Source organism: Gymnodraco acuticeps, unplaced genomic scaffold (assembly GCF_902827175.1).
Source record: "Gymnodraco acuticeps unplaced genomic scaffold, fGymAcu1.1, whole genome shotgun sequence".
In the NCBI taxonomy this organism is placed as follows: domain Eukaryota; kingdom Metazoa; phylum Chordata; class Actinopteri; order Perciformes; family Bathydraconidae; genus Gymnodraco; species Gymnodraco acuticeps.
The window spans coordinates 176,235-199,432 of NW_022991582.1; the positions used below are offsets into that span (position 1 = coordinate 176,235).

The 23,198-nt window shown below is 40.1% G+C and overlaps 1 protein-coding gene across 3 annotated transcripts; it reads left to right on the forward strand.

The window, feature by feature from the left end:
* The first annotated feature begins 1,448 nt into the window (after positions 1–1,448).
* On the forward strand, positions 1,449–23,032 carry LOC117533720 (sterile alpha motif domain-containing protein 9-like). 3 transcript variants are annotated; one of them, XM_034197615.1, is made up of 5 exons: positions 1,543–1,561; positions 1,981–2,101; positions 17,613–17,651; positions 18,006–18,068; positions 19,773–23,032. In XM_034197615.1, exon 5 carries the CDS (start codon positions 19,862–19,864, stop codon positions 21,941–21,943), a length of 2,082 nt encoding a protein of 693 aa, XP_034053506.1. In that variant the 5' UTR covers positions 1,543–1,561; positions 1,981–2,101; positions 17,613–17,651; positions 18,006–18,068; positions 19,773–19,861; the 3' UTR covers positions 21,944–23,032. The 3 variants fall into 3 exon arrangements, with proteins under 3 accessions (XP_034053505.1, XP_034053508.1, XP_034053506.1); XM_034197614.1 differs by lacking the exon at positions 1,981–2,101 and having other exon boundaries at positions 1,449–1,561; XM_034197617.1 differs by lacking the exons at positions 1,981–2,101; positions 17,613–17,651 and having other exon boundaries at positions 1,525–1,561.
* Positions 23,033–23,198: the final 166 nt, after the last annotated feature.

The window sequence follows — 23,198 nt, forward strand, 5'->3', positions numbered from 1 at the left end:
TTTTTAAGTTTAGTAAATACATTTTTGACCATGATAAAGAAAAACGCCTTGTATTTCAATTTTGGTTTTTGAATTTGAAAACGAAAATCAAATATCCAGTCGTTTTTTGTTTTTGAATATCCATTTGTGAAAAGAAAATCCAATGACCAAAACATACACTGACCCTTTTTTTGGTCAGGTTTTCTCGTTATCCGTGTTTTTATTCAGACAACAACAACGGAAAAACGGCTTTGGTTTTCCGTTTTTTCGTTTTAAATCAAAAACGGAAAAAGGCTGGTATTTTCGTTTTTTGACTTTTGGTTTAAACGAAAAATCAAACTGACAAAAAGTACACGGACACGGATATCGTGTGCAGGTGGGGGGATTTTAGGCAACACGTCGGTAGTTGTTTTTTGTCAGAAACGAAACTGAAACAGTTCAGAATGAACAAATAGGAGGAGAGTACTCATAATGCAGATTTCATTTCAGAATATATAATATAGTTTATAAATGTGCTATATAAATAAAACTTGATTTGATTTGATATGTTTTGATTATAATTATTGATGCATTAAAGTGTTATGAAAGCTGGTAAAGGTGCAGCTAGTTTTAATGACTTTGTATACTGCAGGGTTGTGAATTTACTCCAGGTGTAACTAAAGTCTGATTTAAGTGTATATTATATTTCAGATCATTAATCCAAATCTGTAAAGAAGCTAAAGGTATTACAAATGTTTAGTGAAGTTAAAGTACACCATTTACCTCTAAATTGTAGAGGAATAGAAGTACAATTTAAAAACTCGAGTGCAACCTCAAAATCTTACTTAAGTAGCCTACAGTACTTAAGTAAATTGTTCGTTACTTCCACCACTGATCTTTTCGCCTAGGGCGCCATATCTGGGGGGGCGCTGCGCTTGCAGCTCTGGGAGGGAAAAACCCTTTGTGACTGTCGCCGCTCTGCCCGCTCATCCTAATTTTCGGCCTTGATGTAACAATATTCATAATTAAGTAAATCTAACACCCTTTTCACCCCGGTTACACTTTTCATTTGCCCTAGACGATGGGCGCTGTAAGTGATGAAAGTGGGATGTGTTGGCCCCCACTTTCATCATTTACAGCCAACACTGTGGCTTATCAGGCGTCCGCGGCCAACACCCCCCACTTTCATCACTTACAGCGCCCATCGCCTGATAAGCCAACACTGCTGGCTTATCAGGCGTCCGCAGCTCACAGCCAAAGTGGGCGTGGGAGCGAGCGAGAGAGATAAATGCAATTTATGAAAACAAATATTTCCAATGCACACCTTTATAATTATTGGGATAAACAGGTTTGAAATCATTTCAATGTATACTATAGGACAGTAAACCAAAAATATCGTTCAAAACTGGAGAGATAAAAGAATATGCATAAATAAGCCTTTTTTAAGGTGTTGTTCAACATGATATCGTGTGCAGGTGGGGGGATTTTAGGGAATGCATATTTGTTGTTGTCAGAAACGAAACTGAAACAGTTCAGAATGAACAAATAGGAGGAGAGACCGAGAGACAGATCACTCAGAGGATCGCGAGGAGAGAGAGACAAGGTAAGATGCAGCTTGACAGCTAATCTGAAGTAAAAGTACTCATAATGCAGATTTCATTTCAGAATAATATATTTGATATGTTTTGATTATAATTATTGATGCATTTAAGTGTTATGAAAGCTGGTAAAGGTGCAGCTAGTTTTAATGACTTTGTATACTGCAGGGTTGTGAATTTACTCCAGGTGTAACTAAAGTCTGATTTAAGTGTATATTATATTTCAGGTCATTAATCCAAATCTGTAAAGAAGCTAAAGGTATTACAAATGTTTAGTGAAGTTAAAGTACACCATTTACCTCTAAATTGTAGAGGAATAGAAGTACAATTTAAAAACTCGAGTGCAACCTCAAAATCTTACTTAAGTAGCCTACAGTACTTAAGTAAATTATTCGTTACTTCCACCACTGATCTTTTCGCCTAGGGCGCCATATCTGGGGCGGCGCTGCGCTTGCAGCTCTGGGAGGGAAAAACCCTTTGTGACTGTCGCCGCTCTGCCCGCTCATCCTAATTTTCGGCCTTGATGTAACAATATTCACAATTAAGTAAATCTAACACCCTTTTCACCCCGGTTACACTTTTCATTTGCCCTAGACGATGGGCGCTGAAAATGATGAAAGTGGGGTGTGTTGGCCCCCACTTTCATCACTTACAGCCAACACTGTGGCTTATCAGGCGTCCGCGGCCAACACCCCCCACTTTCATCACTTACAGCGCCCATCGCCTGATAAGCCAACACTGCTGGCTTATCAGGCGTCTGCAGCTCACAGCCAAAGTGGGCGTGGGAGCGAGCGAGAGAGATAAATGCAATTTATGAAAACAAATATTTCCAATGCACACCTTTATAATTATTGGGATAAACTTAAAATAGCAGAGCTGTGACCGGATATAGTTTTTTTTCGGCTTAGTGAACGTGTTCCAATTGAACCCCTGCATACAGTATTGCCAAAGCTCTGTATAGTTGCAACATCTATAGAGTAACACAGTGACGCATCCTAAAACCCGGAAGTAAGTTAGCATTTTACCACTTCTGGTTCCTTCGACAAAAAGCAATGCCATTTCTCAGATTTTGGAAAATAGCTCGAAATAAGGTCTGTGGTTGACACAAATTGAAGAGACAGATCACGTTTTGTTGAGCACACATACGGGTACTTCTGCTCTGACAACCAGGCATGATGGTTCTGTGACGTTTCGCTCTCTCAAAAGTTTGGCCATTTTGACTTCATGCGTCAATCAGCAGCTCTCAACGGAAAGAACGAGACCCCGCCTCCCACGCTGTATCCAGTTCTTGTTGCAACCTTTATAGTCTATGGTTGCAACACAGGCCGTTTCTCAATGTTGAGTAAAGCTGCTGCAGAGCCACTATTTCAAGTATACTACGTCATCGAGTGGCGCCGAAGGACTGTTTGAATGCTGTTTAAATGCCCAGCATTCGGTGCCACTCGATGAAGTAGTATACTTGAAATAGAGAGGCAAAGTCCCTCCCTTTCCGGGGGAGCTCCATGGGACCTTATTTCGGAAAAATTATGTATTGAAGTGAATGGGGAGAGAAAGATTATCTTTCGATTCCAATTGAATTGTGCCACATGTGATTTTTTTCAAATTAAAAGATAATTAAATGTGTCGTAAAACTGTGAAGTAACACTTTTTTTGTGTGAAACCGCTCAATGAACTACATCTCCCGTCTCGCACCACACACCAAGACGGCCGTCACGTTAGCACATTTCACTTCTTTCGTTTAAAGTATTAAACGAGGTGAAAATCACTCCAGGTCTGGGCACGTTGAGAGCTGTACATACACACAAGGGGAGTTAGTCGGTCCGTAAGAGCCAGCATGCGGGACCGGGATTCTGGGATTTGTAGTCTTTCTAGTTGCGTATTTTTCATAGTCTTATATTTCAACAGTTTTACGACAAACTGTGACTTTTTTGACATGGACATTTTTTTTAAGATTGACAAACATCATATGTGTAACTCGTGGCACAATTCAAACGGGATAGAAAGATAAGTTTTCTCTCTCCATTTACTTCAATACATAATTTTTCCGAAATAAGGTCCCATGGGGCGGAAGTAGATGGGCGGGATTTATTCTCTCTATAGTGAAGGCTTCTCAATACTCTAATTTCCCTTCCTCGACTCCTCGGACCTCCGGTAGTGACCCCATACTTGCCAACCCTCCCGATTTTCGCGGGAGACTCCCGATTTCATTGCCCTCTCCCGGTTTCCTCCCGGGGTCATATTTCTCCCAGTGCTATTTTTTATAAGTGGGGGGTGGACCGAACATCCTTTAGGGGGGTCGTCGCCTCCTCTCGGGGGGTCCGGGGGCATGCTCCCCCGTGAAGATTTTTTTTAAAATATTGATGTTGAAAGCATCAATCTGGTGCACTTTGAGAGCAACATTAACCCTACCTTAATAACACCTTAAAGCGGACAAAAGGCACTGGAGAACACTCATTAACACCCTTTAATGAAGCAAACTAATGCCTTAACTCACTCAAATAGTTGTTTACTTATTAAGGTGAAACGAATGTGCGTAGAGTTTTAAAGGATGCGGATAGTCTCACCTTGATTCTGGCGCATTGCTTATCGTTTTATAGATCTATTCTCATCCACCATCTTTGTTTGTGACGTAAAGAGTGTAAGAGTCACGTTTCTGAATCGGACACTGAGTGGATGCAGTCACATCCAATCAGAGTCTGATTCAGAGGGTTGCCTGTCAGTTCTGTTGTTATGTGTACTGAAACGGGAGCCGGTATAATTCCACGTGCGAAAACAAAATAAAAATTGGAATACGTTATTTTAGTCTCTTAAAAGTAGACTGAGGTATGAAGGGTTAACGTTACATCTTAGGATTATTTTTAGTCATGTTCTGTATACATACTAACATATAAGGGTATACTTGGTGTGGTTACTCCATGTTTACTAGCTATAACATTAACGTTACATCACTCTTTTTCACTTCTTACTCAGTCAGCCAGAGTGCAGATATCACCATTAGATTAACAAACCTGAAACATCATCCATTTCTTGACTGCTGGTGATGACATTGTTGTCAGCTGCTGATACTGCTGTTGCTGATACTGCTGCTGCCGCAGCTTGTGGCGCCTGCTTCGATGACAATAACTTTCTAATATCCATAACTGTATAGGCTATTAGCTTAAAACTCGTCAGGCACTAGGAAGGATCACTTCTTCTTCAGGGCAGGCTACGCAGTACGCAGGCTAATGTCCCACAGTGGCTGCCTCTCTGGTGGACTCCGGTACTGCACATTACTCCCGAGACGTTTTCAAAAACAAAGCCCTTTTTTTTTTTAAGTGAAACATCCGGGGCTTTTCAGAAAACATCCGGGGCTTGAGTCCAAGTAGCCACCCCCTAGCGCCGCCACTGACCACCACCCCACCCACCGCGGTGGTTTTGGAAATGCTCCGGATTTCTGAGGTCTCAAGGTTGGCAAGTATGAGCAGACCCGGCGCCAGAACAAATCTAAAGGGAGGGCATATGATTGTCATGGGAGGGCACACAAAACCGTCACGTGCTGCGGGCCTGTGGCACAATATCAATCAGCAAGGCCAACAGCATTGCGTAAAGACGCACACTTATCGCAAACATACACAAATAAAGGGCAACATGGCAACCACTTTTAAACATTGTGTGCGTGGCAGCACAAACACTGGTAAATCACGAGCAAGGCACACTGGTTACCAGTGTTGTGCTAGTTACTGAAAACCAGTAACTAGTTACATTACAAGTTACTTCATTTCAAAAGTAACTCAGTTACTTTACTAGTTACTTACACCCAAAAGTAATGCGTTACTGTGAAAAGTAACGTTTTTGTTACTTAAAAAAAGGGCTCCCATTAATGCCCTTATAGCCTTCATTTCAGTACTGTTATTGCATTGGAGAATAATACAATCTGTTGATCAACTTGACATGCATTATATGCAATCTGGATTGCATCGATATTAGCTGGCTTTCCATTTTTGTATATTCTTTCTCCAGGTAGTTGGAAAAAGTTTTCCGTCCCATATGCCGTGTGCCACCCGGACATGCTATCATGCTAACTAGCTCCCTGAAAGCGGGTGACTCCACTGTAGCAATAGTCTGCATGTGTTCTACAACATACCGTGCAATGGCTTTATCGACTTTTCCCTGGCTAGCAGTCCCTTGGTTAAAATCCAGCCGCTGTTGCTTAGGTGGAGGTGGAGTGGCGTCGGCTGAGTCTCTGTGGTCTTAGCTACTAGCTTCGTCCCAGCATGTTGTTTTTGCAGATGTTTTAAGAGATTTGAATTACTGGTTTGGGCAGTAGATAGGATCTTTGACCCGCCAGGACACAACTTACATTTAACTAAAACGTTCTTTTCTTTGTGCTCGACAAAAGTGAAATAGTGAGAATATCTCCAGGTGGAGAAACTAGACTTGAGCTCAAGCGGCAAACTGTGGGGTAGAGCCGGGAAGCCAATACGGAAGTGCCACACACTGCAGTTCATATATTGGCCGATAGGCGATGGCTGCAGAAAGGAGCAATTTCCATAGACCCCCATGTTAAAATGCCCGATTTTACAGCAGAAAAAAACATGTTTCTACCCCTGGCTCCATACATTTTATTATCGATATAGTTAGATTCCACCTTCATGATTATGGATCTGTGAGTGAATTGTTTTCTAACGCGACCCTTTATATTTATATTAGGTCTTAAAGTTTGTGCATACATTAGGGCGTGGTCACTTTGATTGACAGATACGTGCCTCACTGTCAGCTAACAGCAACTTGTCCAATCTGCTAGGCTACAACCATAGAGGCTACAACGTTAGTTAGTTGTAGTTACTGTACTTGATCCTTTAGCTGTGTTCGTGGTGATCGCGCCTGTTAGGGAATATTGTTACAAATACCAGATAATTAAAATGTCGTGCTGTGCGCTTGAATGTACTAACAGATCTTCCAAGAAGTCTACTTTCAGCTTTTTTCGGTGAGTAAAATGATAATATTATACATGTTAACCCCGTTAGCAGGTGTTTGTGTGCTTGTTAGCTTAGCCTGTTATGTAGCTTATTAGCCAGCTAAGGACGTAACCCTTTATACATATATACAGTTTAGTTTATGATTCAGCCTTGGGTAAGACTTTTATACTATATGGCTATGACGCCCATAATGCTAAACGGGAGCAAATGTTAAAAGGGGTGGGCCGCCGGAGTCCACGCCGCCGAAGCTAACGGGGCTGCAGGGTGCTAGCTCGCTAGCGCGTCCCGGCGGCCGTAGCTAGCACCCTGGGGCTCCGTTAGCTTCGGCCAGCGGCGGAGTCCGGCGTTATAACTGGAGATCTAGGAATGCATCGTAACGCGGACTTGGTTCGCCTGCAGCCCGCTGTAGTATTAGCTAAATAAATGATGTTGAGCAAGGCTTATTAAGCTGAACACCGCCACAATTATTCTGCTATGTATCGGTACTTATTTTATTTTATTAACGTGTGAATGACAAGCATTAAGAATAATACCAAATAGCTAATTATCTTGCAGATTGTCTCGTTTGATTATGAATGTAACGTTTATATAGTGGAACTACCCTGTTTTATCAAAACCAAAGTGCCACGCAGTGACTTGGTATGCATGTATTTCAGCATGAAATGTGCAACCTAGATGACATTTACCAACACAGACTATATAGAAATATTTGTAAAAGTTGTTCATGCGTTACTAAGTGAATATGGCATTAACCCTCCTGTTGTCTTCGGGTCAAATCTGACCGATTTACTACTTTCATCAATCATGTTTTACATTCGATTGATACTGGGATCATGTTAGCTTAGCTTCTTAGCCTGAGCTAGGATTCGAACGTCACGCTCGTTGGCAGCAGGTCCCGCCCTGTCCCGCCTCGGCTCCGCCTCAGCTCCGCCTCTTTGCCCTTATTTGGAGAAGGCGGGAGTTAGACTCTGACGACACCGTCGAGCCGTTAGTGGCCGACTCCGCCTACTAAGGGCTTCACGGCAACTCTGCAGAATCCTATGGGTGACGTCACGGACCCTACGTCCATTTATATATACAGTCTATGCTTGAGCTCCGCCGCCGCCATGATAGTCTTGTTAGTAAACAACACAAACACGCCCACAGCCCGTCTCCGCATGTGACACAGGAAGTATCTAAGTACATTTACTCAAGTACTGTACTTAAGTACAGTTCTCATCTCTGTTCGCCTGGCTGTTGACTATATAAAAAAAACTAACACAGTAACGGAGTAACGCACCATGTAGTAACGGTAACTGAGTTACTGAATTAAAAAAGTAATGCGTTAGAGTACTAGTTACTGCCAAAAATAACGGCGTTACAGTAACGCGTTACTTTGTGACGCGTTCGTCCCGACACTGCTGGTTACGGATGCCAGCTTCCTCATCGCTGCACTCGGAGAGAAATAGTAGAGACGGAGACGATTAACTGTTTAGCCCGCCTTGGGCATGGTTTATGTTCCTATGCACTGAACTCGGACATGCTGTGGAGTGAATCGAGTCACCTCTGAGAGGGAGTTGGTTGACAGCTAAAAAAGCTATAATATCAACGACAGCTGACACGTAATAACGGCTCCGTGCCAGCTGATCTGCACCAAAGTTCTAATTTCCTTATTTGTTTCCTCTCGTATCTGTCTCTCTCTCCACAAACTCACACATGAAATGTGTTCTTTTGATGCTGCATGCATTAGCAGTCCTTTATCAGTCTGTAATGTGTGTTTCCAGTCGCAAAAACCTTTGACAGTAAAAGCCGCATCAGATGAAGACGTTTAAACTGTCTACAGGGGAAACAAAAGGCTGCGTCTGCTTTTAACGAATATTCAAGCCATGGTCTGTTGTTGTACCATGCAGTGGCAAAAGTGCGCTTCTTTCCTGAAAACAATCTCCCTGGATAACGATCCAGCTTCACCTGCTTGGGTTTATTAACCCAAGATCATCGCTAACTCAGCCCCGGGGTTTGCCGAGGTCAAGTTTGTGACATTAAGGCGTGCTGCTGCAACGGCAGGTGCAGGGTCGCCAGCAGCACCATCGGCTGCAGTTCTTTCATCGCTATTTCGTTTTTAATAAATCCTCAGACCTTTTAAGCCAATTTGTTATGTCCATTTTGTAATGCAAACAGAAATGGGAGTCTACAGAATGCACAATAAACAAATCCAGAATAGGCGGCAGAGTGTGACGCTGTGATTGGTCTAAATGGGGACGAATCTCAAATCACAACAGACACATGCATTTATTTGACGTAGCCTGCGATTTGTTGTTGTTGTTCTGACATCACATACATCGTAGCATAAAAGTTCAGTTTATTTATAATTAAAACAATAAAATATATATATTTTTTAATTTTTATAAATAATAAACAACGTGTTTATTGGGGGAGGGCAGGAATGTCAAAATGGGAGGGCCCTCCCACGGCGCCGGGCATGAGTATGAGTGACCCGGAAGTGGATATCAGCACGCCATGTTGAAGGACATCTCATTTCTCTAAATGCACATCGAGGACCGAGCATCGAGCAGGCTCTCTGGAGGAGCTATAACCGAGGATACACTGATGGTTCCTCCACGGCTCCTCCGCGGATGCATTTCCGGGAACGGTGGAGGAGTGACGCACGGCCGGACTTATCTCAGCCAATGACAGCTCTGCATGCATCCCCTAGAAGATATTACTTTAGTAACTGCTTTCATCGCGATGCGATGTTTACAGTAAGAACAGCTGTGAGGTCCGTGCAGAAAGCAGAGCAGTGTGTAAAATATATATCACTCAATATAACAGGCCTACATTACTCTCTGTATTTGTATGCTGTAGTTTAGTAGATATCTACAAACAAGGAGTCGATATTTTTCTAAGACCATTAGGAAATGTAGCCTAGGTGTGTGTGGTTCAGTGCGTAGATGCGGCGGACAGACGGGTCTCAGTTGGTTTGGTGTCCTACTGTATGCTTACTTTTAATACTTGTAAATAACAATAAGTCCTCCAACTCATACGACCAAATGGGTCGATTGTTCAAGCCCTTATTACGACCAAATATGTTGTTTGTTCAAGCGCTTAATACGTCCTATAATTACGTTTGAAAGTTTTCGCCCTCTAGTGCTCCCGTTGAATGCCAACGTTACAGATGGTCGTTTATTCACAAATAACCCTCTCTGTAAAATCCTAAATTGTAGGATAGTTTGGCCATTAAAACGCTTTTTGATTAGATTTCTAGCGAGAAGTGTATATTTTACTTTTAGAATCCACGTCCAGTCGATATGTAGGATCTATAGTTTGACAGATATTACGAAGATGATTTGAGGTATGCGGCAGCCTCCATGTAAAGTTACGTGTTGAAAACAGTATTTCCGGTCTCTACGTTTTCATAATAAAACCAATGATCAAATGATTTAACAGTGATATCTGCAGTACTCATCCACTAAAAAACATCAGTTTATCCTTGTTATACGACATTAATAGGTTTAAATTGTGTACAATGCTTTCGTGTTTTTCCCATAGGTTTTTCTCTTTTGATTCTGAGACACATTTATTTTTTCAGAGGTTTTGATAGGCTAAAACATCGAACTACACCCATAATCCTGGATGTTTTAGCCGCAATGCACGTCGGGATATGGTGTTTATGCGATATGAAATCGGAAAACATTAAAAAAAAAAAGAAAATACTTTATTCCGAGTGTTCTTGCTTTTCTCTTAGAAAGTCATCACATAACGGCATTGTAATACACAGTTTGGCTGCATTAAATATTACACATGTGCCGTAGTTCTCTATTTATAGAGCCCTGATGAGAAGACTTCTGGACAAACTGGAAGAAATGCCGCGAAAACTGAATATGTGATGTGGATCATAAATATATCAGCAATTAAACAGCATCTTCCATTTATTTTCACTCAATACGTCTCCTTGCAGTATCAACACTAATTCGGCTGACTTTTATATTTGATCCAATTGGTAGATAGTCTGTATTTACACCATAACGGTGCACAGCTGATAGAAAGCAACTTTTTTGTAGTTTTTAAAGATATTACTGATTTACTGAACTACCTTTCCAACTCCTCATGCAGTTGACTGTTACAGGTTCATGGTACAATGCATAAGCTTCAAATCGAGAGACTGAAACAATTTTCCTTTACCGTTCTGTTTTAATTTTACAATAAAGTTAATAGTAATATTATGTTTGATATTATTATGTTTTATTAACTAGACCACTGTTTTGTTAACCCGCACCGCCTAGTGGTTAAAGCAGGTTATTGAATTTAGTTGTTGAATAAATTATATTTGATGAACACATTTAATTATTAAGAGTAGCCTACATACAAAATAGGGGTCAATGATATAAATATAGAATAGAAAATATTAAGAAGATTCTGTAGTGATTTTGCAATAAAACAGTTTAGTGCAGGACGTCCAAAGATATTAACAGGAGGATGTGCAAAACAGACAAACTAAAAAGGCTGAATTTCACTCGGGTGTAACTAAAGTCTAATTTAATGGTTGTTTATATTTCACATCATTAATCAGAATATGCAAAATAACAAAAATAAATGTAGTGGAGTAAAAATACCAGGTTAACCTCTGAATTGTAGTGGAGTAGAACGAAGTAGTACATGCTACTGTAACAAAAACATTTCCCAAATTGGGATCAATAAAGTATCTTATCTTATCTTAAAATGATCAATGGCTACTGCCATATTTGCTAAATGTGCATCTGAACCTTGACAAGTGCATGTTTCAGACTTATCAATTAACCCTCTGGAGTCTAAGGGTATTTTCTCGATTTTTAGATATTTCTTCTAAAATGGCACCCATGTGTTACATATCAAAATGTTCAGGACAATCTCTAGTATTGCTATATATGCAAATTACTCACCTTAGAGCACTGTTTGATGAGATAAGTAGCTTAAAAGCTTAAAATTTGACATCCGATTTTCGGAAAATCTTCAAAACTCTTGTGAAAACACAAATTTACTCATGTGATCGAATTGTTTTGGTGTTTTAGATTAGGTTACCAAAGTCCTAGGATTACAAAAGTAGTGAAATATTTGAATTACACTGTATATAAATGTGTTATTCATGTCTAAAATGAACATTTTATAAATTCGAATTCTGAATAAAACAGCTGTCAATCACTCTACTTTCACCACAGCAGGGACTGAGATATATCAGGACTGAATAATGACTTCATATTACATAACAAGGTTCATGTGATGTGTAAAAAAAAAAAGAATTGAGCATTAGAACTTTTTTTTTCAACCAACAATTTATTATAATACCAACAATGTATATAAATATAACTGCAAAATCTCACTATTTACAATATTGAACATCAGAACTTTTTTTCCTTCAACCAACTATTCATTATACACTGACAAAATGATCCTTCCTCCAGTAGTCCAATACATTGTCCAGTTTCAGCAGCCCCATGTATTTATAGAAATCCTCTACAGTCAAGTCAGTCCATTTGTAGGTTTTACCCTTTCCCATCTCCTGTGCAGCCCGCTTGTTTGTGTTGGTACAGAGTGTCTGTACTGTTAGTGCACTGAAGAACAGCTTGAACAGGTCAAGGGGTTTGTTTGATACTGTTGAGCTGAGCTGTGGCCCGGGTGTGCAAGCAGGTTGAAACCTGGAGACAGGGGGAGCAGTGTCAGGGTCTTCGCCTGTCTTCCAAGACAGTGGAGCTGGCTGCTGTGCAGGTGGGGGTGATGGTGCATGGGCAGCTGGTGGCTGTGTGGGAGGTACGTGTGCTCTACGAGACCTCTTTGCTGTCCGGGTTGATGGTGATGGCTGTGGCTGTGGTGGAGCTGAGGTGTATCTTGACCTCGTCGCAGGCAGAGATGGAGGCAGCTGTCGTGATGCTGGTCCGCTAGTGCTTGGTGGGGATGGCAGTGGTGAAGGCCCTTGATCCACGGTAGATCTCAACATGGTGGCAGGCACAGCTGGAGGCTCCTGGATAAATGTCATCTGTGGGCCGCTAGGCCCAGGCAGCTGTGAAACCTCTGTAAAACAAATACAAATTGTGGGACAATAATTATTACACACACACACACACACACACACACACACACACACACACACACACACACACACACACACACACACACACACACACACACACACACACACACACACACATTCCACAGGTTTCCAGACTCAGCACAAGTGTGTGTGAGCCACACATTTAGAAGGTTGGGAATGGAGTAGGCTACAAAGCACAAGAGCTACTACACATGTAGTAGCACACAAATGGCAGGCACACATAAATAAATTAAATATCTCCGTTGTGGGTCAAATAAAGGATTATCTCATGCATATACACATGTAACCTTACTTATACACACCAAAATAACGTTTACACATAAATAAAGTTTATCACAGACACACATGTAAATAAGTCTATGACAAAGTCTCATCTGTACAGAACAGTATGATCAAATAAAATACATGTCTATAAATGTCTCCGTTGTGGGACGAATAAAGGATTCTTTTTATTCATCTACACATGTAACCTTACTTATACATGCCAAAATAACGTTTACACATAAATAACATTTACACAGAGTAAACGTTTACTAATCAAGAGTCTATTTTGTCCCGAGAAAAAGTTCATGAGGGGAAAATAAAAAGGTTGATAAATTCATTGTTCATTTTCGCGGTACTCCTCACAAAATGGCAAATGCACTACAAGTTATATTTACACTTACCCACCCTCAAATGGATCCCTGCTGTCCCTGTATTCTTCTTCTTCAGAAGAGTCGAAGCCTTCAGGTTCTGATGAGCCATCTTCTTCACTGCCGCTCGCGAAAATAAAATCCAGCGCGTCCGCAACGGTAAAGTTCCTTCGAGCCATTTTCTCTATCTTCTTCACAGACTCAAAGACTGAAACTGATGGGAGACACCTGTTATGGAGAGGCTTCTCAATACTCAAATTTCCCCTCCTCGACTCCTCGGTCCTCGGTCCTCCGGTAGTGACCCGGAAATGAATTTCAGCGCGCCATTTTGAAGGACGTCTCATTTCTCTAAATGAGGATCGAGCGTCGAGGAGGCTCTCTGGAGGAGCTCTAACCGAGGATACACTGATGGTTCCTCCACGGCTCCTCCGCAGATGCATTTTCGGGAACGGTGGAGGCGTGACGCACGGCCGGACTTATCTCAGCCAATGACAGCTCTGCATGCATCCTCTGGATATTATTTTAGAAACTGCTTTCATCGCGTTGCGATGTTTACAGTGAGAACAGCTGTGAGGTCCGTGCAGAAAGCAGAGCAGTGTACAATATCACTCAGTATAACAGGCCTACATTACTCTCTTTATTTGCTGTAGTACAAAGAGTCGATATTTTTCTAAGACCATTTAGTGCGTCACATAATAAAATCCCATTGAGATCATTGATCTCTTTTTCAAGGCAGACCTGCTCAAGTAGTTCCACATGAAACATAAAAACATAAATAGAACAACAAAAGGACATCATACAGCATCATTTACATAATTATCCACATAAACAGGTACCAATAGCTTACGATTGACTAGCATCCAACCGAGCTTTAAAAACATTTAGTGGCACCAGATTGTTCAGTTTCCATTTAATGTGCAGACTATTCCAAGACAGAGGAGCTGTGCATCTAAAAGCTGTCTTCCCTAAGACAGTCCTAGCAGTTGGCACATTTAATAAAACCACAGCATGCGATCTCACTTACAATTTTCCGTGAGATCAGGGAGCAGATGTAGGATGGAAGTTTCCCTAACATGGCTTTGTATGTTAGGGAAACTTCCATCTTATATCTGCTCCCTGATCTCACGGAGTATTGTAAGCGGCTTATTATTATTACAAGTTAATACTTGTAAATACAACTTTTGGCCCGTAATTTCAATTCCCCATTTCAGCGACCAAAGAGAGGGGGGGATATATCCAGTCTCTGATTGTGTTACGTTATTATGAGAGTGCTGAGCTCTCATACTTTAAATTGTATATATTTATATAAATATATTTGTGTGTCCGCATCTGTAGCCTGTTATTGTCTCATTATACCGCACTCTCAATGAATTCAAAGTAAATATGTGGGGGAACAATGTTCAGCTGATCTAACAGAGATGATAAAATACAGCGCTATGACAAAACACTCGACAGCTGATGCAGCTGTTGCCACGTAATAATGAACGGACGTCGCTTTAATATGACCGCTCAGAGGAGAGGAGTTCTCATTTCTTTAAACGCCTGCTGCTTCCCCTCCTCTCTCCTCGGTTCCCCTCCTCGGTCCTCCGCTCGCATCTCCTGTGGGCGGGTCTAAGTATCGAGGAGGGGAACCGAGGAGGGGAGTCGAGGAGGGGAAATTTGAGTATTGAGAAGCCTCTACAGTGTAACGCCGAATCAAGCTGCTTTGAGCGGCAATATTGGCTGCTGTGCCCTGGGTACAGTCTCACAGGAGATACTCTTGAAAATCTACGATTCTAGCGATTCCGCAGATATCTGAATCATATTTCTACTCCTTACAAGTGAAAATCTATGATTAAATATAATATATATATATATAATAACAACAGGAGGGGTCACAGACATAAGACCAGCTGTTAAATAAAGCTCTTCTGACCTTAGCTGTTATATGGGTATACTAATGCTGCCCATTATGGACACAAGCAATTTTCACCCATTTAATAATTATATTTTTTAAATGTGATAACACCACTGTGTGTCGTATCCCCTAAACCTCCAGGGGCGTAAACAGTTTAATACTGGCAACTTCTAATTGTTGAAAATACGAAAACGTCTTTTAAAACTACAATTCCCAGTAGAGACGTGCCATATAACATGTTGCGAAACACACAATAGCCAGCATGTGTAATTCTGGGGGGGGGGAGGGCTGGACCCGTCCAAGTCCAGTTTTGGATAGTCTGCCGTGGTTCCATTCCATAGAGCTGTTTGACGCTTAGCGTAACCTTGTCACACTGCTACTCCAACATCCAATCACAGAGCTTGAGGGCTAATCACGGGGTTTGTAAAGCAAGGCGGATGTTGTAGTCCCAAACGATAGCTGGGGATTCTGGGTAGTGTAGTGTCTTCGGAAACTCTTCAGTGTCTAAACTCCGAAAAAACTATGTTTTTCTCCGAATTGAAGGTTAAAAACACAAAAGCATTGTACACAATTTAAACCAATCAATATTGTGTAATTAACAAGGATAGATAGATGTTTTTTAGTGGATGAGTAATGCAGATATCACTGTGTAATCATTTGACAGTGAAGGGAATACTTCCGGTTTTATTATGAAAAAATCGAGACCGGAAATACTGTTTTCCCCCACACTAACTTTACATGGAAGCTGCCGCATATACACGTTCTCCTGGCGAGACCTCAAATCATCTTCGTAATATCTATCAAACTATAGATCCTACACATCCACTGGACGTAGATTATAAAAGTACAATATACACTAAAATATAATAAAAAAGCATTTTAATGGCCAAACTATTCCACAATTTAGGATTTTCCAGAGAGGGTTATTTGTGAATAAACAACCCTCCGGAGCGTTTGCAATCAACGGGAGCATGTTGTTTCTTACACGACCACTAGAGGTGATACACTTTAAAACGTTACTCTGGGTCTAATTTAGCTGCTGAACAATCGACCTATACTGTATGGTCGTTTTTTGTAGGAGGACAGGCTGGCTTTTAGATGCTAAAATTGTGTACTTCAAATAAAGTGTCACCAAACAGGTTTTTTAGGGAATTTGGTTTCTCTTTGGGGTCATAAGCTAAAAAATAAAGGGAGAGGCAGAACAGATGTCCAAAGAATAAAGACATCCACCAACTCTAAAGCTCAATAATTAATACACTATATCTTGTTGATTTCATCTTTAAAGAAAAGTTTAGGGGAACCATTTTAGAAAGTGATAACCAAGATAACTGTGGTGTTGTAAAAACAAATCTCTGTGTCTTTTTAAAAAGAGTTTTTTTGATAATTAGGTTGAGTTAGCAAAGTCTTATCTTAATGTCCACATACTAACTTTTTCAAGGCTTCTAAACCCGTCCTTACAGGGGCGGTTCTAAGGGGGGGGGGCAACAGGGGACAGTGCCCCCCTAACACTGACCAGGGACCCCCCTGTGGCCCCCCTCCAAAAAAAAGGTTACAATATTACGATTTATTTGAACTAAATCAAATCAGATACCCGGATGTACAGTGGGGATTATACTGTGCATTACCTTATATAAAAGCAAATACTGTTTATATTTTTTTTATTAAATTGTTACTTAAAGTTACTAAAACAAAGCGACTGAAACAAAGGATTTATTTTACACAACTATTTTATACTGTCTTTGTCTTTTTAACCTGCTTTTATTGTGCCCCTCTCATGAAATAACTGGCCCCACCAGTACAATTGGTCTATTGTAGAGATACTGTATCTCCACCACGCCAACATGAACTAACTTTTGAGAGACATATCTGGCTGCTAAACAACACGAACTAAGACAAAGTTGCAGGTCGTAACACAAACATATTATAAATCGCTTCACTGATTTAATCCATTGTGACAATATTGATTAGAGCAGTTTTAAAATGTAACTTTATAATGGTTGTGTTTGTTGCAGCACCAAATCCCTTAGTCACTATGTAAATAACATTATCTAAATACTCTTAAAGATTTACAAGGACACACTGCAACTCTATGGAGGGCCTTACACTCCTCTAAACATTTTCATCTTAACTGTTTGCAAGATTATAATTTATATCTTAAAAAAACAATGTATTTTGTTATTCAAATAATTTAATTATAAACTCAAAAGCATGATATCTATACTGGTTCTTTTTGAAAGGTTGATACTATAAAGTAGCCTTATTCAAGTATATTATTGGCAAAGACGTTTCCAGGAAAGCAGTTCATTTATTTGAAAACCTAACCGAAAGGATTTCACTTCCAAGAAATGAGTTGAAATGTTAAGAGTCATTGTGCCATGAACTATAGAGGGTTCTTATTATAAATCACCTGGAGTAATAACAACCAATGAAGTGTAGGCAATATTCATAGTTTAAAAATGTTAGGTATTCAGAAGGTGTGACTAACAACTGTATAAATAACATTGTCAGGATCCTTTGACGGACACACAACTGCTGGAACTCGAACAGGTAACAAATGATTACTTCACTGTTTTTTCACAGTTAAATAAATGTTAATAATAATCTTTAATGTTTACATTTTAGAATTGTTTATTTCTACTCTTTTAATTTATACTTATGTGCAATGCCTTGCTTGTTGAGCTGTTGCTAAAGTACATCTTATCTTTTCTTATCTGCTGATAAAATCTTTACCGAATTCAAGCTTTCCTATTTTTTACTTACCTGGATTGTGACTTTCACAACACGTTCCTAAGTTAACATTTTAATTTGTTTCTGGAAATGTTTCAGATTGGAAATGTAAAGTTTTGCCATTTCTTATACACTGATAGTTATAACCTGTTTATTTATGTGTTTTTTCATCAGGCATCTGCAAACAGCCAAAGACGTTGGACCAGAAATCAGAAAACATCATTATCACTGGTGCAGGTCAGTGAACTGTATAAAATAAAATAAAAATCGGAGATACTTTTAACAATACCACTTTTGAATAAGTCTATGGAAATAGAATTGTATTTACCAACTTTAATTATATTCATTCAATCTTTGAGAAATGGGGGCCAAATCAGGCCCTTGATGGATTTAATTTCGGCCCGCAGGATCATTTCTAATTACTATTAGATCTGGCCCGCCGGTATATTGCACTCCATCCTGAGGGTTTCCTCAGCTCAGAGCCTGAGCCCAAACATTGATGAACTTGCACCCAAGATGAGATGCCAAGTATCTGCTTGAATTAGCATCACTAGCATCACTTCTGCACTTTTCTTCTTGAGACAACAGGGCATGTTTGGTTTTCTCTTTGAGGGAAATAGTTTTTTTGAAGCTGTTGTTGGCCTGTGGAAAAATGTACTCATAAGAAATGACTCTGGAAAAGCTGCAGATAGAGCCATAAGAAATGAATGCAACTGATTATTTAATGTTTAATGTTGTTTTTATAGGCAATAATCTAAGCTTTGTTAGTTCCAGGTTTAATATGTGCAATAAGTTCATTCCAATAAGTTTTTGCAATAAACACTAGTACCGATCTTTTTATTTTGAGACTAAATGAGAAAAAAGAAATCCAGAAAATCACATTGTTTGATTTTTAAAGAATTTATTTGCAAATTATGGTGGAAAATAAGTATTTGGTCAATAACAAAAGTTCATCTCAATACTTTGGTATATACCCTTTGTTGGCAATGACAGAGGTCAAACGTTTTCTGTAAGTCTTCACAAGGTTTTCACACACTGTTGCTGGTATTTTGGCCCATTCCTCCATGCAGATCTCCTCTAGAGCAGTGATGTTTTGGGGCTGTCGCTGGGCAACACGGACTTTCAACTCCCTCTGGTGTCCTTTGACAGCTCTTTGGTCTTGGCCATAGTGGAGTTTGGAGTGTGACTGTTTGAGGTTGTGGACAGGTGTCTTTTATACTGATAACAAGTTCAAACAGGTGCCATTAATACAGTTAACAAGTGGAGGACAGAGGAGGCTCTTAAAGAAGAAGTTACAGGTCTGTGAGAGCCAGAAATCTTGTTTGTTTGTAGGTGACCAAATACTTATTTTACCGAGGAATTTACCAATTAATTCATTAAAAATCCTACAATGTGATTTCCTGGATTAATTCCCCCCATTCTGTCTCTCATAGTTGAAGTGTACCTAGGATGAAAATTACAGGCCTCTCTCGTCTTTTTAAGTGGGAGAACTTGCACAATTGGTGGCTGACTAAATACTTTTTTGCCCCACTGTAACACGTAATTTAGAACAACATTTGGGTATCCAGGTTGGGTAAAACTGTATGGTGGGTAACTAATAGTAACATCTTGAATAAAGAGATCTGAGAGCCAGTGTCTTTATTCGATGGATCCCAATTGGTGTAGTTTAAAAATATCTATAAGAAGTAAAAAAATTTAAAAAAAACTATTTATAAAGAAAACCAACAAAAGTGGTTTGAGCTTGATGGGAATGTCAACAGTTTTTCAGATATTTAGCCAATTACTGAATTATTGTGCATGGCAATTGATATCTATAACAAATATTGTGGCAACCCAATAGTAGTTGGGGCATATTACATTAAAACAAATGTCAATAGTTGTGATATTTCAAGTGGTGTACAAACCGATTGACGTCATCATCTGTTGTTATCTCCCCTTTAGGTGTGTGAATACTGCTGCAGTACATTTGTGGCGCATTAGCATCAAGAGAAGAACACACTTTCATCTTTTTGAAGTCTTAGCTCACCGTCATGGAGTCGACAGTGGAGGAAAGAGTTGAAAAGCTCAAGCAACTGCTATCATCAGAGGATTTGTCACAAAACAATAAGTCCCCAAAGATGCAACTATTCTCTTTTTTGGCGATGTTGAACGCATACGATCCTGAGGCCTACCTCCTGATGTCTGAGTGTCAACAGATCCTCGGACCACCTGATCCCATCCATGGCGGCCCCCCCTTTGAAAAACGAATGGAGCCTTTCATTGACTTTATCAACATATCCGGTCCGTCTGAACACAAATGTTCGATTTACCAAGTGTTCGCGAAGACTGCTGTGAACGAACTAGCTGCCCTAGGTCTTTCCAGGAGTGCTACCATGAAGGAGTTCATGGTTTCACTCTGTGGAGATCAGACTCAGCCACATATAATCGACTCCATTAAAACATTGCTGACAACGAGAGTATTGGAAGAAAAGGGTAGAGAGAAGTTCTCAAGGTTGATTTCAGACATACAGGAGAAAGAGAATTTCTACAACGCTGTGTCTGTATTGAAAACCGCAGCTTATAAACTGACAGGGAACACCTTTTTCCCCCAAACAATTTCTCGTCTCTATTACATCAGAGGAGGCATCATTGACTATAAAAAAGCTGAGGAGTGGGCTAATACTGCCATTAGAAGAGCTCCAAAAAACTCTTATGTTGCTGACACTCTCGGGCAGGTTCATAAGAACCAATTTTTGAGGGAATCCTGGCAACCTGAGGAAATCTTACGCAAGGCAAAAGTGGCCTTCCAAGCCTTTAAAGATGTTGAGGTGAAAGCTGACGAAGAAGTGAGCCCAGACATGGTAGACTCAGCAGGTACTGAAAGCATTTCAGTTACCTTCAACAACAGAGGCTACTTTGGCTTCATGCAAGTGGCAAAGATAGCCTTTGAGAAACTCAGCAGGTTCAAACTGAATCACAGCTTCATCCAGGAGAAAAAAATGGAAGTTAAAGCCAAGTTTGCCTTCTTCCAATGGTACCTCGCCTACTCTCAGCCTGACATGCAATCTTTGGAGCCATCTTACTTCTGGAAGGATGTTGCTCTTTGTTACGAAATGTACACAACAAACAAAGCAACTGAGTCCATCACCTTTGCAGGCCTCCTCGATAGTCTGAATCGAGGCCTTTTCACTTCTAAGGGAAGGCGCGCTTTGTTTGAGGAGCACCAGGAAACAGTGTCTGATTTGGAGGCAAACCAAGGCTCTTTGAAAGCCAACTACGAGGAAAACTTTGATGTCAAAGCAGCTGAAATGTACATTCTCTCCAACATCATCTTGAGCAACAAGATGCACAACTCTCCTATGCTCACCCCGGTGAAAGAACTCCAAGCAATAATAGACCGATTCTTGGACACAGAAAAACGCGGCAGAAGCCCTGAGTTTTACCTTTTGGTTCTGCTGTTGTTTTGGTCTGACGGACAATCTCAGGCCGTGCAGGAAGAGGAGGATGAAGAAGACGAACAACAGAGCACAGAGGATGACTTTTTGGAGGACACAACGCGGGAGGATGAGGCAATCGATGATTATCAAGAAGCCAGAGAAATGCTTAGAGAACATTCTCTTGACCGCTTAATTAACTTTAATTTGCAACAGTATGTTACATTAATGGAGCAAGCTTTTGAGACAACCAGATATGCCAAGTACCTTCGAGGTCGGTACCTTTTGCCTCTCTTCTTTCTGGGCAAGGGCTCTGGACTTCGCAAATGGATTCACAAATCAAAGTTGGATGCAATTGTGGAAAAAAAAGTGCACGCTGAGCTATCTGATGAACAAGGAGAGAGAACGAAAGAGAAATGGATGCGGATCCATGAAATGTGGATCACAGGGGATGTGTGGCGAATCCAAGAAATCCAAGACATGCTGAGCCTAATCAACGTGGAGCCATGCCAGTCTCCACTATCTCCACAGGATCACAAGATGGTGTACGTTTTGGCTGGGGGGAAGAAAATAGAAGCTAAAACCAGAGTTTACCCTGATGATGATTCAGCGCCAGGCCCAATGCTTTCCTATCTTGGCTTCACCATCCAGGGTCCTCTCGTCTTCAGAGTGAGAGATCCTCAAATGTCTGGACAGTGATTGCATGAATGACCACTTTGGGACTACAAGATGAATGTCAGTTCCAAGTGTCATGGCCACCCATTCAGAAGTTGCTGAGATATGTCAGTCTGGACCAAAATGGTGGACTGACCAACATTGTTATCCCTAGAGAGCCTGCCTAATGTGTTTTACACAAACGTTGCATTTGTAACAGAAAGATACAAAAATCATGAAAAATAGGTCAAAAAATAATTCTGATGCGGTAAAGTGTAAATGATCAACTTTTTCAGACCATTGGTAAATCAACCGTAGGTTTTGAGGTTGTATCATGTCCCACAAATGATTTTTCCTTTAACAATTACTTTTGGTGAATTGGTGTTTCATAAAGATTCTCTCAAAATCAGATATTCATTCTTTGACTTGTTGATTTAACAATGATTGACCTTACTTTGACCTTATCTGTATCTTAACCACGTGGCTTCCATTTTAATAATGCTGGTAGTGTAATTGAATATAATGAGTATTGAGTCTGATTTCATATCAAAGACATTTTTATTTTAATGTGCTTTTTACAATTGTCAGGATTGGGGAATATAGGACCCAAATGCAGTAAAAGACAACACATCTTACATTTTGTAATCTACAAGAAGAGACTATTGGCCATTTATTTTACGACTGCTTGTATTGAAGAATATTGTGGTATGTAGAATGTTTTATTCGGAAAACGACGGGACAAAGGGTTCAACTCCAGGACAAATACATTCTTTTGTACTTCAGGGATGATAGTATGGTTGCAGATTTTGTATTTTTTGTGCAGTTAGTTGTATTTTTAGGTACATTTTACATCCATAAAAAGAAATGGGCTGACTACAAACTACATTTTGTACATTTCTATCAAGAATGTAAAGAATATATTAGCACTATTAAGAACATTAGGAATAAGAAGGCAATCAAAACTAATTTTGAAGTATCAAAATGTATTTTTCTTTATTTTTTTCTTTATTTACTGCATATGTAATGTCTTGTTGCTTTGTAATTCTGCCCATGGACTTTGTCTGTTGTACAGTATGTCAAATGTATGATGTTCATGTATCACAAAGATGAATAAAAAAAATATACATACAAAAAGCGTATTGTATTAAATACACAGAAGGGTAATCACAAGGTGAAACACAACAGGTGAACACAATGAGACAATCAGACACAGGAAGGAAGACCAGACACAGGGAGAACAGAATTTCACAAATAAAACCATGACTAAACACAAAACTAAAATCATGACAACAATGTACTT